Source organism: Salmo salar, chromosome 26, assembly GCF_965601325.2.
Source record: "Salmo salar chromosome 26, fSalSal1, whole genome shotgun sequence".
In the NCBI taxonomy this organism is placed as follows: domain Eukaryota; kingdom Metazoa; phylum Chordata; class Actinopteri; order Salmoniformes; family Salmonidae; genus Salmo; species Salmo salar.
The window spans coordinates 15397501-15415000 of NC_138316.1; the positions used below are offsets into that span (position 1 = coordinate 15397501).

The 17500-nt window shown below is 51.1% G+C and overlaps 1 protein-coding gene across 8 annotated transcripts in view; it reads right to left on the reverse strand.

Moving 5' to 3' along the window:
* LOC106587162 (protein CBFA2T3-like) overlaps nucleotides 1-17500 on the reverse strand; it is a 59950-nt gene that overhangs the window by 22697 nt on the left and 19753 nt on the right. For 3 of the 8 annotated variants that reach the window (XM_082969437.1, XM_082969433.1, XM_082969435.1), the window contains exons 2-4: nucleotides 6663-6814; nucleotides 2063-2313; nucleotides 1754-1843 (exon numbers count right to left, since the gene is read on the reverse strand). In XM_082969437.1, coding sequence (XP_082825563.1) covers nucleotides 1754-1843; nucleotides 2063-2313; nucleotides 6663-6814 — 493 coding nt within the window. Of the gene's footprint in view, nucleotides 1-1753; nucleotides 1844-2062; nucleotides 2314-6662; nucleotides 6819-7679; nucleotides 7958-17500 lie in introns of those variants that run through there. The other 5 variants (XM_082969434.1, XM_082969436.1, XM_082969441.1 and 2 more) reach the window with 3 other exon arrangements.

A 17500-nucleotide genomic window follows, 5' to 3' on the forward strand; every position in this document is an offset into this window, starting at 1 on the left:
ATCTATCTATCTATAGTATCTATAGTATCTATAGTATCTATCTATAGTATCTATCTATAGTATCTATCTATCTATCTATCTATCTATCTATCTATCTATCTATCTATCTATCTATCTATCGTATCTATCTATCTATCGTATCTATCTATCTATCGTATCTATCTATCTATCGTATCTATCTATCTATCTATCTATCTATCTATCTATCTATCTATCTATCTATAGTATCTATCTATAGTATCTATCTATAGTATCTATCTATAGTATCTATCTATCTATCTATCTATCTATCTATCTATCTATCTATCTATCTATCTATCTATCTATCTATCTATCTATCTATCTATCTATCTATAGTATCTATCGTATCTATCGTATCTATCTATCTATCTATCTATCTATCTATCTATCTATCTATCTATCTATCTATCTATCTATCTATCTATCTATCTATCTATCTATCTATCTATCTATAGTATCTATCTATCTATCTAGCACACTGTGGACATGCTGCCTGGTTGCTAGTTAACACCTTTCTATAAAGCAGATACTGTTTGCTTGTTTATCTACACAACAATCTTTCCCTCACTGAGCCAACCAAGATCTCCGTAGTGAATGTATTGTATGTATGTGAATGCATTTGTGTTGGTATGTGGTGTGTGGAATACATTCCATCCACAACCGTACAAGCCACCACCATGTCTGCAATTGTAGTTAATAACCAGGCATGACTCCAGCTTGGCCCGCCCCCCTGTTGTCCCCCATATGTCCCTCTGCTCTGGGAATAAACAGGAGGGACAGAGAGACAGAGTGTGTGGGACATACAGGAATGTGGGCCCTAGTCACCACCAAGCAGCACGGCCAGCACTCAGCACAGACACAGACAGACGCAGGCACGCGCGCACACAGACACGCACACAGACACGCACACAGACACGCACACGCAGTGTCAGCAGGACTGCCCCTCCCTCCATCAGAACCGTCAGCACTGTCCCTTAAGGCCTCAGTGCCAAACGTTCCCTATTCCCTACTGTCACATTTGTTACATGTTGTATATATTGAACAGCTGGCATTGTGACTTCTGGACCCCAGCAGAGTAACGTGTTATGAATAATGACAGTTGTTCGGGAAGGATGGACTTTGTCTCTCTTTTTCTCTGCCCTCGTCTCCGTAACTGTGGGTTTGACAATGCAGGTAACAGGATCAGACCAAAGACATCAGCCAGAGTGAAAAGCTCTGCGTGGTAGCCGCCCCGGGCCAGCAACATCTGTCAGGGAGTCTTATTTACCCCCCCTCCTCCCTCCCTCCCTCCCTCCCTCTGCTCCACGCCGCGCCACTCAGGGTAAACACTCGTGTGCCAGTTTTAATGAATCGCAAACGATGGCCATATGGACCAGCAGATCAACCCAGCGCCAGGCAGGCTGCAGCAGACTGGGTTGGAAATCGGCAGGGTCCTACTCCCTTTATCTAGCGAGCTTCAATCAGCTCAACACTCACACACTAATGGAGGAATCACACACGGCTCAGGCACAGAAACCAGGTCGCTTTCTACACTGGCCAGCCAGCCGGAGAATATTCTTTGTTTGTTTGGGTGGGTTTTGTTCTCGAAAGCCCTTACTTTCATCGCCATATGCTAGCTAATATCAGAAGTGAAAGCTGCTCAAAGGGATATACTGGGAAATAACCTGGGGATTCCTAGGCAGCCTATTGGGAACAGGGAGGGAGTGTCTACGTTGGGTTTTGATGTGCGTACCTTGAGGAATGGAATGACAAAGGGACGCAGCGGGAAGTTGGTCGCCTCCTGGAGTTTGGAGTGGAACTCTTCTATGGTCAGGGTGGAATTCTGTCAAAAACCAGAGGAAAGGAGAGATTGGAACACTTGGAGAAGAAGCTTCACAGTATGACTAGGAGACAGACAGAGCTGGACATGGAGAGACAGAAAGAGATGTTGGACACAACTAAGTAGGTACCGTAGCTCCAGAAAAGTAGGAGAACGAGTGGGAGAGATAGACAGACAAGGGGAGAGGGAGAGAGAAGAGGAGAAGAGGCGAGTAGGACTTACCACCAGGCCCAGCACCAGACTGCGGACCCGCTCTCCGATCTCGGGCGAGATGTCGTTGCCGAACTGCTGCAGCGTGGTGAGGAAGCGCTTGAGCTTGCAGAGCTGGCGGGCACCGCAGGCCGGCGGCAGCTGCTGATTGGACAGGGAGGCGGTGGACGACATGGCGGGGCCGTTGCTGAAGCCGTTGGGTGTAGAGGGCGCCCCGTTGAGCGACGTGGGCGAGTGACTTGAGTGACTGCTCCCGTTCAGCACTGCAGGGAGAGAGAGGGAGAGAGGCCCTCCGTCAGTACCAGTCTGTTGTCCTCCTCCATCCTCCTCCTGTCCCTCTACCTCCTCCCCCCGGGCGCCATGCGGTGTGAGGGCACCGGAGGACAGGGTCGAGGAGGGTGGTGAAGGTACATGCATCCTTAAGGTTGAGGTGGAGAACTCCAGGGCACACACTAAGGCTGGGGCCAGGGCACACACTAAGGCTGGGGCCAGGGCACACACTAAGGCTGGGGCCAGGGCACACACTAAGGCTGGGGCCAGGGCACACACTAAGGCTGGGGCCAGGGCACACACTAAGGCTGGGGCCAGGGCACACACTAAGGCTGGGGCCAGGGCACACACTAAGGCTGGGGCCAGGGCACACACTAAGGCTGGGGCCAGGGAACACACTAAGGCTGGGGCCAGGGAACACACTAAGGCTGGGGCCAGGGCACACACTAAGGCTGGGGCCAGGGCACACACTAAGGCTGGGGGCCAGGGCACACACTAAGGCTGGGGCCAGGGCACACACTAAGGCTGGGGCCAGGGCACACACTAAGGCTGGGGCCAGGGCACACACTAAGGCTGGGGCCAGGGCACACACTAAGGCTGGGGCCAGGGCACACACTAAGGCTGGGGCCAGGGCACACACTAAGGCTGGGGCCAGGGAACACACTAAGGCTGGGGCCAGGGAACACACTAAGGCTGGGGCCAGGGCACACACTAAGGCTGGGGCCAGGGCACACACTAAGGCTGGGGCCAGGGCACACACTAAGGCTGAGGCCAGGGCACACACTAAGGCTGGGGCCAGGGAACACACTAAGGCTGGGGCCAGGGCACACACTAAGGCTGGGGCCAGGGCACACACTAAGGCTGGGGCCAGGGCACACACTAAGGCTGGGGCCAGGGCACACACTAAGGCTGGGGCCAGGGCACACACTAAGGCTGGGTAAAGACACTTGGCTGCTAACATGTACTCTGCTGCTCCTGCTCCGCCACGGCTCATACCAGTTTGAGTGAAGGCTCTGTGTGCAGTAACTTCAGCTGCCTCTCACAAGTGGGACCGTTTGACCCTCCCCCCTCTCTCCCACTGCCCCTCCTCCCCTTCGCCAGTCTGTTTCTAACTTTCGCTCACCCACTCACTCAGTAGGACACAACTATAAGAGGAACGTGTTAAAGAGGTGCCAAAAATAGGCCTGTGGCCTGTGTTAGTTTATTCCTATAGCAGGTGTGTTGCTAAATCAGTCCTTGCACATGTCCACCAGCTGAAAGTAGATTTGCAGCTTTCAGGTTCAGGGCACCCCCACCCCGCCTCCCCACCCTGCCTGGCTGCCACACTCCTACTCCACACCCCTCCACTACTCCCTCCGTTCCACTCTCCACCTTTCCCCTGCTTCATCTACTGAATGGTACATTACCCAATACTGGTGGGATATTCTTACACTCCATCCGCTGTCTTCAGTGACTGTCACAACAAGATGTCTGTCTCAATCAGAATGAAATCATATTCAATTCACTCATTAGGATCTCATCCTATAGCGTAGTATTCTGTTTCTTCTGATATTTCTGGGCTGTTTTTGAGTGTTTATGCACGGTGTATACTGCATATAATTCTGATGTTTTTATGTTTTGTTAATTCTTTGTCTTGGGTGTATGTGGCTGAATTATTGAGATATTAAAGGTTGTATGCATGTGCGAGTGAGTTTAATATGATAAGATTTAAGCTTGGTGGGCAGTATACCATATATACCATATACCAGGGTATTTTGAAATATTGAAACTATTTATTTGAGGTTTTTCAATACATTTTAATATTTGTAGCTACTTTTTAAGTAAATACCTTTAGTCAACTTGTGCAATACGTTAAGCGATAAAGCAGATTGCATTCTTCATTTCACCTGTCACATTATTTTACATTATGAAGCTAACCGTAGTTCCCCAGAACAGTGGAGCCAGTCACGTGTTTGTTTGAAATAGCACAACGGGGGAAAGCAGGAGCAGGTGAGTCCAGTGGTCGGGTTTTATATTGAAAGCCAACAGTGTTATTTTGCCTCAATAGAGTAATCAGGGATGTGCAACTATAGTTGTCCTTCACAGAAAATACATTAGTATAACACATTCGGGAGAAATTAGCTTCATTTTCATCAGATGACAACAGAAGTGCAACGCTACTTGGCTGTTAGCTAGCTACACAAGTAAATGAGCTTCCAATGTAAAAATAAGTTATTTTTTTGCCAAAAACTGTACATGACCATCATATTTCTAATGTGTATCATAGAAAGAATGTAGCCAGCTACATTTCCTAATGTTTTGTTGAAAGTTAATCTTGCATTTTACCAGAGAAAAGTAGCCTACACAGTGAAAAGCACCAGAGAAAAGTAGCTTGACATCAGTCAGAGTGCTGAATGCCCATGGTGAATTCTCATCTGAGCGGAGAAGTACAACTGAAGCACGAAATTAGTCTGTGTTTTAAAAAAATGCAGCAAGATATTTCTTTAGCGTTTTATCTTTCTTTCCTGCGTGAAAAACGCAGAATTCCGCATTTACACGACCCCTAAGTTTAACTTGGGAGTTAATGTAAGTAAGTGGCTAAACTAATAAGGTGACGGGGAATCATACTGTGTTAGCTTACTGCCATGTTTGAGAAGTCAAAACTCTTTGGATGAGTTATCTGTACAGCTTCCATGATCTTGATTTCCAGTACTGTTCTTCCTTAAGACAAGCATGCGTCGGAACTTTGTTCATTTGGACAATGTCTCTCGTCCACATTCACTTGTAAATGTCCAAACTCACCAAAAATGACATTCGGTAGCGCCTACCTATGTATGTATACATTTCTTAGCAGGATTGCCTGTCTCTGCAATTATTTTATTTTATTTTGCGTTCCTTAGCATATTTAGCTAGCAGCCTCCATCGAAATTCAATAATACTTGTGCTAATTTTGTTAGCATTCTAGTAATAGATGCCCAATATTGTTTTTTTGCGTTTTTTGGCGCCACCTTGTGTACTAAGCCAGAAATACCGTATATCCTGGTATGAGAGAAGGGCGGATATGAGAGAAGGATGGTATGACCGTATATCCCGGTATGAGAGAAGGGCGGATATGAGAGAAGGATGGTATGACCGTATATCCCGGTATGAGAGAAGGGCGGATATGAGAGAAGGATGGTATGACCGTATATCCCGGTATGAGAGAAGGATGGTATGACCGTATATCCCGGTATGAGAGAAGGGTGGATATGAAAGAAGGATGGTATGACGATCTGAGTACCACCCATCCCTAATATGTTTGAAAACATTTCAATCTGCAGGGCGTTTCATTTCTCCCACAGTTTGTTGGAGTGCATATGGCAGTACGCCAACAGTGTGTGTTAGATGGTAGTGTTTGAATATATGTTCCAGTACACAGTTCCTCTCATTTCTACCCTCGAATCTAATCTGTCCATTGGAGCCTTGGAGCCCACACATGTGGGCTAACCATGTGACCTGCCACTTGTGTTCTGGTTTTAGAGGGGAGAGCGAGCTACACTGTTTCACAACAGGTGAAACAACACGGCCTGTCATTGTTATATAGGGAAGATAGTGGTCTGTAGCCCGGCGAGCCCAGCAATGCCCCCTGTATCACTACAGCCGGTAAACAAGCCCTCCCACCCACACACACACACACACACACACACACACATACACACCACACACACACACACACACACACACACACACACACACACACACACACACACACACACACACACACACACACACACACACACACACACACACACACACACACTGAGACAATGCCACAGCCATTCTCACATATACTCCAAGACACTTGTTCCAAAAGGGAATTCTACCTGTACACACACAAGTGACTGAAGTCTTCGTCATTTTGAAGCTATCATCAGAAACACACAGCCAGGCCTATGGAGCCCAGCAGCTGCCTGTTTCCCCTGCAGCCCAGGCTGGTTCCCTTCCTAACAGCCTAACAGCCTAACAGCCTAACAGACGCAGAGGTAGAGCCGTGCCAATGACAGAGAAGAGCTGATGCAGCACTCCTACCAGCTCACTATTCTGTTCACATCCTGCCTGGCCCAATGCTGCACAAAACACCTTCAAGATAGATACATAGTACTACCTCAGGGAATTTACAAGGTTCTTTCTAAAGTTAGAAAGAGGATTCAGGCATTCAAGGAAGAACACAGACATGGTAGCAATACAGAATAGTACTTTATGCTAGGTAAAATATGATATAAGTATTTTTTGAAATTGAAAGATAGCCTGCATACATTTTTTAGAGTGCCTATTTGGGTGCGAAATGCAAACAGAGAAATAATGAATAAAAAAAATGCCTTACTTGACCTACTGGTGGTGGGTGTGAATGAAGCGTTGCGATTGGGTGCCTGGCTGACGGCCGGGGGTGGAGGTGGCATTGTGGGCGGAGTCAACCTGGGCTGGGTTTTGACATCAGCAGGTGAATCGGGCATCGTTCCAACCTTCTGTTCTGTGCTACCTGCAGGAGAGAGAGAGAGAGAGAGAGAGAGAGAGAGAGAGAGAGAGAGAGAGAGAGAGAGAGAGAGAGAGAGAGAGAGAGAGAGAGAGAGAGGAGAGAGAGAGAGAGAGAGAGAGAGAGAGAGAGAGAGAGAGAGAGAGACAAACATGAAAGACACATCAGACACCAACAATATATCTGCCCCCAGACACAAACATCCAGGTACAGAACGCACACGATCAAAATCAGACCCAAACAAGCTATTTACTTCTCCGAAAAAATTCTTAATGGCGAGTTGTATTTATTGATCAGTGTTGCTTCCATTATCTGACACCCACTCATGACCCACTGATTTGTTATGAGAGAGAATGTATTGATGGCCTGCCTGTGAGGTCTTGTTTCTGCTGCAGAGACTCTGGCTGCGGTCCAAACACTTAAAAGACACATCCTATCCCCTCAGCCCTCAAATTAGTGGACACTTCTGATGACGTATCATGACGTCTGACGAGAAAACAGTTGCAGGGCAAGGGGCGAGGGAGGGAGGAAGGATTTTTAAATGGACCACCCTTGGCCAGAAATTCGTCACTCGTTCATCCCGCGATGATTGTGTTTTCAGCCACCGGTGGCTTGTGGGTGCTTTATATGCGCTACATTCAATTATGAGTGCATGTCTACTTATATTAAATACATCATTATTAATATACGCCTACTGTATGATAGCTAGCCAATGAATTATCTAACTAACATTAGCCTGCCTAGCTGGAACTTCTGAAGAAGGAAAATCTTATTTTCAACAATTTCCAAAAGATACCCAAACAAAAACATATTTACTTTTTACGTAGTAGCAACATTTCTAACCTATTTGCATTTGTTTTTACTTACACTTGTATGTTGACTTCTCCGTTGATGTTGTTTTTAAGTTTTCACTGACTTTTCTTAGCGGAAGTACAACCGTCGCGAATTGCATTGTGGGGAGTTTCAGGCCCCGGATAATTGTACACTCGCAAAGCCGACTGAAAACGAGGGTTTAGGTTGCAAACTTCCCTTGCTTGGCTAATCATTTGGACCACCCTCCAAGATGGCGACGGGGATTCCCCCAAGGGCATAAGGCGAGGGTAAGTGGACGAGGGTGTGTCTTTTAAGTGTTTGGACCGTAGCCTCTGTGAACGATGTCGTACTACAGTAGAGAGACAGAGAGATTGGGGCTTGGAACGACACGCAAAATATTACAGCTCTTGGATAATGTAACACCTGCTGGTCCACTCAGCTGCTGCTGACGGGACCCCCGCCCCCCGCCACTCCCCCTCCGCCCCAGTCCCACTGACACTCCCCGCCTGTCCCCTCTCGTCCTCCATATGGACAGGCGCTTGACAGTCAGTGACAAGTGCAGCTGGATCTGCCGCTGTCTATCACAGAGACACTTCTACGAGGCTGGAACGAGGCCCCAGGCAGGGACCAAACAAGGCAAGGTAGGGCTGCTCCGGTTGGGGACAGGTGGGACGGGACGGCCTGGAGTGGTCAGGTGGCATCGCCTCTTCCAGGAGATAGGACAAGGGCTGCTGTTCCCCTGCCGTGCCCTGCCGCCTCCCACATACACAGGGACACACTGGCTTGTCACTGCCCAGTCCCCACACTGGCTTGTCACTGCCCAGTCCCCACACTGGCTTGTCACTGCCCAGTCCCCACACTGGCTTGTCACTGCCCAGTCCCCACACTGGCACTCTTTCTGCCTCCTACTACGACCACAACAACTCTTGTAGTTTCTTACGCAAAGCTGCAGAGAGAAGGCTGTAAATGTCAGCTATGTTTTTGATGTATTAAAAGGTCTATTGATTGCAATCTCAAATACATCGTTTACACATAATCACGTACTTTTTCATTCAAAATAATGTTTGTTCTTTGAAATAATATGGATAAATAATAATCTTAGTAATATATTTTGCAGGGGTCATGCATACACATTATCCAGTGAGCGTGATCAGCCCTGGCTCAGTGTTGGAGTACTCAGTATTAAATGCTCCATGGTAAACACTGAGTGTAACAGGGGAAGCAGCAGCCGTCAGAGGGATGTGGGTGGAATGGGATCCTTCTGCTACAAAAACATGAGCTGCCGAGTGTGATGGCTTTCACAGCCACGGAAAAGATAGCTTTACAGTGTGTGAGACCGGGCGCGCGCACGTATTCGAGTGCGTGTGTGTACCCACCGGGAGAGATTATATATATACACGTGTATATACCCTGCAAGCCCTGTACCCAGTATCTGCATTAGACCAGTACAGAGGCATGCGCTGAAGAGGAAGGTTTAAGCCAGTCATTCTCTATCAGCTGTCTCGGGGTTCACTCCACTGCTAACCCCACTCGGACAGCAGGATCATGTCGGGCACGCAGGGAGCAGCTCGCCTCTTAGACCTACAGGCACCCCACTAGCATGTAGCTCTAGTACTCCTGGCTATGTTTGGAACAGACCCCCACCCCAACCCACCCCACTCCACCCGCTAAGCTGCAGCCGCTGCCGCCCACCACTGTCAAGTGCAAAAATAACCAAACACATCGGGTCACTGCCAAACGAGCAACAGGAGGATAATTAGGTCTTGACCTCCAGGGAGAGCAGCTGCAGGATGGTAGAGGGGGGGTGCAGGAGGATGCCATGGTCCTCAGGGTTAAAGTGTTTCTGGGGAAGCAGGGAGAAGTCACCTCCGCAGCCAGGACGGACAGCCAGGACGGACAGCCAGGACGCACAGCAAGGACGGACAGCCAGGACGGCCAGCCAGGACGGACAGCCAGGACGGACAGCCAGGACGCACAGCAAGGACGGACAGCCAGGACGGACAGCCAGGACGGACAGCCAGGACGGACAGCCAGGACGCACAGCAAGGACGGACAGCCAGGACGGACAGCCAGGACGCACAGCAAGGACGGACAGCCAGGACGGACAGCCAGGACGGACAGCCAGGACGGACAGCCAGGACGGACAGCCAGGACGCACAGCCAGGACGGACAGCCAGGACGGACAGCCAGGACGCACAGCCAGGACGGACAGCCAGGACGGACAGCCAGGACGGACAGCAAGGACGGACAGCCAGGACAGACAGCAAGGACGCACAGCCAGGACGCACAGCAAGGACGCACAGCCAGGACGCACAGCAAGGACGGACAGCCAGGACGCACAGCAAGGACGGACAGCCAGGACGGACAGCAAGGACGGACAGCCAGGACGGACAGCCAGGACGGACAGCAAGGACGGACAGCCAGGACGGACAGCCAGGACGGACAGCCAGGACGGACAGCCAGGACGGACAGCCAGGACAGACAGCCAGGACAGACAGCCAGGACGGACAGGTGCATCTCCTTACTGCTCCTCTTTCTCCGACTACTAAACTCAGATCTTCTGCTGCTGGCTACAGGCCCTCCCTCCCTCCACCCACCAGACTGGCTGAACTTTCTGTTTCACACCCCAGACTCACAACTCTACCAGGGCTTGAGTTTCAAACGACGCAACCAGACCCTGGGCCACTAAACAACACAGCAGACACTCAGATTCACCTTTGGTCTCAAACTGAAATGCCAAATCACAGACATTCAGTTTAATTAGGTCCTTCCTGTTTGCTTTTTGAAGACTATTTTGCAGTAACCATTGCATATGTAATCCCAAAAGACAGTAGTGAACCAATGTGCTATATGTAAACTTAGTGAATGATTCTGAGTGACATAAATAAATATATCATAATATTGTGTTTAATTTGGGCTCTTTTGGCCCTAGTAGTATGCTGATATGACAAAACCATGCAGGGCACACTGTGTGTTCCAGAGCAATGGTTTATGAATGGAAACCTTCCACACTATTCCTCCCACAGTTGGCATTCTCTTAAACTCTTCTCTGGCCTATTTCCATATTCACATGTAGGCTCTGATTTTCAAGAGTGTTATTCTAGATTCGAGAAGCTCCAATGGCCATTGACAATGTGACTGTGGTCCTCGCAAACACAAGGGGCGCTCGCCAGGCCACCGCTCGCCAGGTGTTAGAGTTGGAGCCCTGCTGAGCTGGTGGCTTCTGCCTGTGGGGCTGCAATGTCCCCGCTCCCAGCCTGGGACAAATGTAGACAGGTACCCTGCCTGGCTCTGTGCTGCAGGGTTGGGCTGCCCTCCCCTCCTGTCTGCCTGCCTGCCTGCCTGCCTGCCTGCCTGCCTGCCTGCCTGTCTGTCTGTCTGTCTGTCTGTCTGTCTGTCTGTCTGTCTGTCTGTCTGTCTGTCTGTCTGTCTGTCTGTCTGCCTGCCTGCCTGCCTGCCTGCCTGCCTGCCTGCCTGCCTGCCTGCCTGCCTGCCTGCCTGCCTGCCTGCCTGCCTGCCTGCCTGCCTGCCTGCCTGTCTGTCTGTCTGTCAGAGAGAGGAGGAGGCAGGCAGGGCTCGTCCATCTGTCACCACACTCAACAAACAGTATTCCTGTTCAGGAGCTATTGTAGCTCTACTGACTGACTTCAACGACAACAAAACAACTCAAGAGGACGCACACAAACTCTCTGAGGCCTGGGTTCTTGTCACTTTTTTCTTTATACTGCATGACGATCACTGATTGGTCACTTCACTTGAATCCCATAATGTACACGCACTCTATTTCCATGACGACTGAACAATCTTGACCCACCCTCTGTCTGTGATTTGATTGACACAGTGGACCTTTCTTGACAGAAAGCATGCCTTAATCAGGGTTCTTCGTTAATCCTTGGGGAGAGTTCCTCCACATGGCAAATGCTGCGATGGCTCCCGAGGGGTTCTGGGAGTGACCACAGCCTGGCTGTGAGGGCCGAGACTTCTGGGGCGAGGGGGAGAGAGAGGGAGGAGTCCTGCCCTCCTGGCCTGTCTGCAACTACCGTGAGATTACTCACAGCTGTTTAATCTGACCAGCTAAAGCACCACACACACACACACACACACACACACACACACACACACACACACACACACCACACACACACCACACACACACACACACACACACACACACACACACACACACACACACACTCTGGATTTCACTTTTAATACATTAGAAAGTCTGCTCTGTCCCCCCCCCCCCCCATCTGTGGCCCTCTGTGCTCCCATTGTGCTGAAGGACAGGAAGACTCGCGCCAGGGGAGAAACAGAGAGGGAAAGACAAGAGGGAGATGGAGAGACTATTAAAGACAGAGAGAAACAGAGTTTTGAGGGTCCACACACCCAACAGACTTCCTGGGTAGAGCTGTCAATCCCCCAGCATGTCCACCTGACCACAGCGTGTGTCCTATCGCCTTCACCGGTGTTGTCCTCTGTCTAATTAAGGAACCAGTGGATCCTGTTCAGGGGAGTGGTACAGGACGTTCTGATCCTTCCTCTTCTTCCTTCCATGCAGCCCTTTTATCTCCCACTCAAAGTGGATCTACACAGTAATCAATACAGACAATAGATTTTACCCAGGATACAATGCTGCTTCATAGACTCCCTGAGGATTTGGGAGCCCGACGCCGTCTCTGGCTTTAGCTGCAGCCCACAGTGTGCAGTCAAAAGCTTTTGATAATTATACTGTTGTCAGTCTCTCCTGTACACAGCTGTATGTTTCCCGTAATCACGCCTAAAAATGGCTTTCAGGGAAGAAACAGTCAGTCAGCATTCAGTGTTCTAAAAATGGTTTCAGTTCAGTCCTCTCCTAGTGTGCTACAAACAAGATGAAAAACGATTCGCTGCGAGATCACACTCCAGTTTGTCATTCTGGAGCTATTTCTGGGTCTCTTTATGGGTTTCAGGACATGTGCTTTCACTAAAACCACCAAACACAGAAGAAACCATTGCGTAATGACAGGCCATTAAGAGCCTGGTTGGATGCTGGTAGTGTCTGTCTATGTATTCACATGGCCTATCCTTCACCGTGACCATTAGAACAGAGCTACTGTAACTCTGCCTTAGACGCGGACAGACTCTGAGAAGGTCTCTAGAGATCTTCTCTTGCTCCTCTGTCGCTCTCCCTCTCTCCAAATGGGCTCCTCTCTGTGACACATACGCCGAAATCTCTCCCTGTCTCTACTGCGTTCCCTCTCTCCCTCTCGTTCTCTCTCCCTTTCTCTGTAATTCCCCCAGTCTCCAGGAATGCTGTTGTTTTTAATTTCTCCCAGCTGCTCTGGCTCGGTGCCCGCCCGCCTGCCTTCCCACATCTGCTCCCCATCAGGCCGCTGAGTAGTCCACACAAACACAGGCCTCACATCAAAACATGGGGATTAGAGCCCTGCGCCTCGGCCCCAGGACCCCGCACCCAGGGACCCCCGCACCCCTCTCCCTAGCCCCCCTCCAGACTCCCTATCCCCATCGCCCCTCTCCTGACCCAGGGATTGACAGAGACCATGGGCCTGCATAGCCCCCTTAGCATGGGAGTGGGTGGAGGCACCATAAAGAACAGACTAGGTCTGATGGGAGGGAGTTGTTGGAGCAGAGGGATAGTGGGTTAGATAGTGATCAGACGTGCTGGATGGAGGAGCCTGGCTGTGATGATGATGATGTAAATGTCCTCCTGGCTGGGAGAACTCAGTCAACCTGTCTGAATGGCAGACAGCCCAGCCACCTATCTGCCTCTCTCTCTCTCTCTCTCTCTCTGTCTCACTCTCTCTCTCTCTCTCTCTCTGTGCCTCTCTCTCTCTGTCTGTCTCTCTCTCTCTCTCTGTGCCTCTCTCTCTGCCTCTCTCTCTCTCTGTCTGTCTGTCTGTCTGTCTCTCTCTCTCTCTCTCTCTCTCTCTCTCTCTCTCTCTCTCTCTCTGTGCCTCTCTCTGTCTGTTTGTCTCTCTCTCTCTCTCTCTCCTCTCTCTCTCTCTCTCTCTCTCTCTCTCTCTCTCTCTCTCTCTCTCTCTCTCTCTCTCTCTCTCTCTCTCTCTGTGTGTGTTAGAAACCAGACTTGTGATCATCTTGAGCTGATTTAGAGTTCAGAGGCTTTAGGTTCACTAATGACATGGTGGGAGAGAGAGCCTTGGAGAGAGAAACCCCCAGCTCCCTCCACAGAAATGTACAAGCAGGAACAAATACACACGTTACCCCTGTTACTTGAGAATCACTGTGATACTACACAGACTGGGCTGAACAAATATGTTTAGTGAAAACAAACATTCAGTGGGGAATAAATGTATGTTTAATAATCGAGAACTGAAAGGCCCAGGGAGAAAATGCGTGTGTGTGTGTGTGTGTGTGTGTGTGTGTGTGTGTGTGTGTGTGTGTGTGTGTGTGTGTGTGGAATGAAAGATAGACAACATAGGAAAAGTTAGACTGAGCGCAGCAGGAGCCTCACAGCTCACACAGTAATAACTCACAGAATATATGTTAAAACCATTTAGGGTGTGGCGGCAGTGCAGCGGTGACCCATGTGGTGTGTAATGGCTGAGACCCCAGCTGTGTGGAGGAGGAGGAGGAGGAGGAGGAGGAGGAGGTCCCTCAGACACTCCATTCATCCATCTGAGGAGGAGGAGAGGAGAGAGGGATGAGGCCAGACACACTGGTTCCTGGGCTGACCTAGTTACCACTGAGTTACTGGGCAGAGGACGCCAGCTGACCAGACCAGGCTAGGCCAGACCAGACCAGGCCAGTACAGCAGCCCAGGCCAGACCAGGCCAGACCAGACCAGGCCAGACCAGGCCAGACCAGGCCAGACCAGGCCAGACCAGACCAGGCTAGGCCAGACCAGGCCACACCAGGCCAGACCAGGCCAGGCCAGACCAGACCAGGCCAGACCAGGCCAGACCAGGCCAGACCAGGCCAGACCAGGCCACACCAGGCCAGACCAGACCAGGCTAGGCCAGACCAGGCCACACCAGGCCAGACCAGACCAGGCCAGACCAGACCAGGCCAGACCAGGCCAGACCAGGCCACACCAGGCCAGACCAGACCAGGCCAGACCAGGCCAGACCAGGCCAGACCAGACCAGACCAGACCAGACCAGGCCAGGCCACACCAGGCCAGACCAGACCAGACCAGGCCAGACCAGGCCAGACCAGACCAGACCAGACCAGACCAGGCCAGGCCAGGACAGGGTCAGTGTAAAACGGTCTAATACACAGGAGAGATCCGCTCTCTCCTCGTCTGCACCAGTCAGAGACAGCGGATACAGTACTCAGATGTCTGAGACATGAGGCATGGCCAGGGAGAAAGGTAGAACAACATGGAAAACAAGGAACCAATACTGCTACTCCGTACTCTCTACTTCTCTATTTATGTTTAAATAGGACTCTCAGTCTCTGAATTGTTCAGCGCCCCAGTGTGTATTCCCTCACGTCTTTGTGTTTATTCATTTACTGCCTACATTACTGTTTATTCCTCCACCTCTCTCCATTCCCCCTCTGTTTCTGTTTCTGGGTAATGTGATGTTATTGGCGGTCTGGTGGAAAAGCCAGCTCTTGGTTTGAACTGTGAGGGAGAGGGAGACTTCAGGGTGATGGTGATGAAAACGCCCTGACGAGAGACCTGCGTTTCAGAGTCGGCGTCCTTCCCACCCAACACAACAGCACTTGTGAGACAACTTTCGGCTCCCTGCCTCTCCGCACTTTCATGTGCTTGTCATGTGTCGCTGACGGCAGTGATGGCTGTTATTGATATAATTGTATTGAAGTCTAGCGGCCATCTGTTCTCTTCAGGGAGGGCGTCCCTCGGCAGTGAAGTGGTTACATGCAGCATATCACTGCTCACAGGGAAAAAAACTCCTTTTCACATTTTCCCAATGGCTGCTAATAAAATCCAGATGTTCCATAGAGCTCTGTTTCTCCCTCCCTCCCTCCCTCTCTCCTTCTCTCCCCATCCCTCCCTCCCTCTCTCCCCCATCCCTCCCTCCCTCTCTCCTTCTCTCCCCATCCCTCCCTCCCTCTCTCCCCCATCCCTCCCTCCCTCTCTCCTTCTCTCCCCCATCCCTCCCTCCCTCTCTCCTTCTCTCCCCCATCCCTCCCTCCCTCTCTCCCCCATCCCTCCCTCCCTCTCTCCCCCATCCCTCCCTCCCTCTCTCCTTCTCTCCCCCATCCCTCCCTCCCTCTCTCCCCCATCCCTCCCTCCCTCTCTCCCCCTCCCTCCCTCCCTCTCTCCCCATCCCTCCCTCCCTCTCTCCTTCTCTCCCCCATCCCTCCCTCCCTCTCTCCCCCCATCCCTCCCTCCCTCCCTCCTTCTCTCCCCCATCCCTCCCTCCCTCTCTCCTTCTCTCCCCCATCCCTCCCTCCCTCTCTCCCCCATCCCTCCCTCCCTCTCTCCCCCATCCCTCCCTCCCTCTCTCCTTCTCTCCCCCATCCCTCCCTCCCTCTCTCCCCCATCCCTGCCTCCCTCTCTCCTTCTCTCCCCCATCCCTCCCTCCCTCTCTCCCTCTCCCTCCCTCCCTCCCTCCCTCCCTCCCTCCCTCCCTCCCTCCCTCCCTCCCTCCCTCCCTCCCTCCCTCCCTCCCTCCCTCCCTCCCTCCCTCCCTCCCTCTCTCATTCTCTTCCCTCCCTCTCTCCTCTTTCTCCCTCCCTCCCTCCCTCTCCTTCTCCTCCCTCCCTCCCCTTTTTCCTCCCTCCCTCTCTCCTTTTCCTCCCTCCCTCTCTCCTTTCCTCCCTCCCTCCCTTCCGCTCTCCTTTTCCTCCCTCCCTCCCTTTCTCCTCAGCCGCTAACCCAGAGCCATTCCTAAATAAAGGAAAGTATTTGTGACATTCTGCCGCGGCGGTCCGTGCCAAGAACAACTCCCCGGCCTGGCCCATCTGGAGTGTGTTAGGACGGCACTGGGCACTGGCACCGGCCCGAGACACAGAGACGAGTGTGCGGCCACTCTTGGGGAATCACACAAACGCACACATACCAACAAGAACTAACTGGCCTGTTGTTTGGACCCGTCAACATCCTAATTTGAACAAAAAATACGGCCTCTGCAGTTTGCGCCAAGCTTCTACTCATACTGGCAACACAACCAAATGGAAGAAAAGCTGGACATCCAATTGTACCAGACAAGTCCACAGCTGTGTGCTCACAAGCAGCTAAGCCCTAATTCTCAGGTGGACTTGTTGCTGTGTTGTTTGTATTCCTGCTGCTGCAGTTCTATCAGACCCATTCAGTAGGGGACCGTGCTCAGGGTGCGTGGGGCTGGCTGGCTGGCTAGAGGCTCCAGGCCCACTGTAAAAAGCTCACACCTGAACATCAATAACTGTCATCTCTGCCACCTGGGGACCCGCCAGCGCCACGGGCACACAGCCGTCACCAGCACATCTGCCAACGCTGAGAGGGAGGGAGGACACAGAGCAGAACAGAGGAAAACACCAAAACATGGCGGAGAGAGAGAGAGAAGAGATCGTGGGGGAAGCTACAGGGATATATGAAGTACACTATAAAGACATAGAAAGAGAGAGAGAGAAGAGATCGTGGGGGAAGATTGGTCATGGGGGAAGGGGAAGGGTGAGCGAGCGTGGGAATATTCCTCACATACGTATGGGCATGAGGGCCATTGTCTCTGTGGGAGAGTTAAAGAAGAGGTCCATACTGTCCAGTGATCTGCTCTCAGTCTGTCATAGAGCACCACCATCCTCTTATCTGTGCACAGATCTTCACACTCAGAGCGATGTCAGGGAGATTCCATGGGAAACGTTTCCGTCAGGTACCAATATAGATTGGTTTTCCCTGGGCCTTATTTACTTTGTTTGGCTGTTATGAATGATGCCTTCAGAGCCCTCATAATGCTCGCTCTCTCAGCT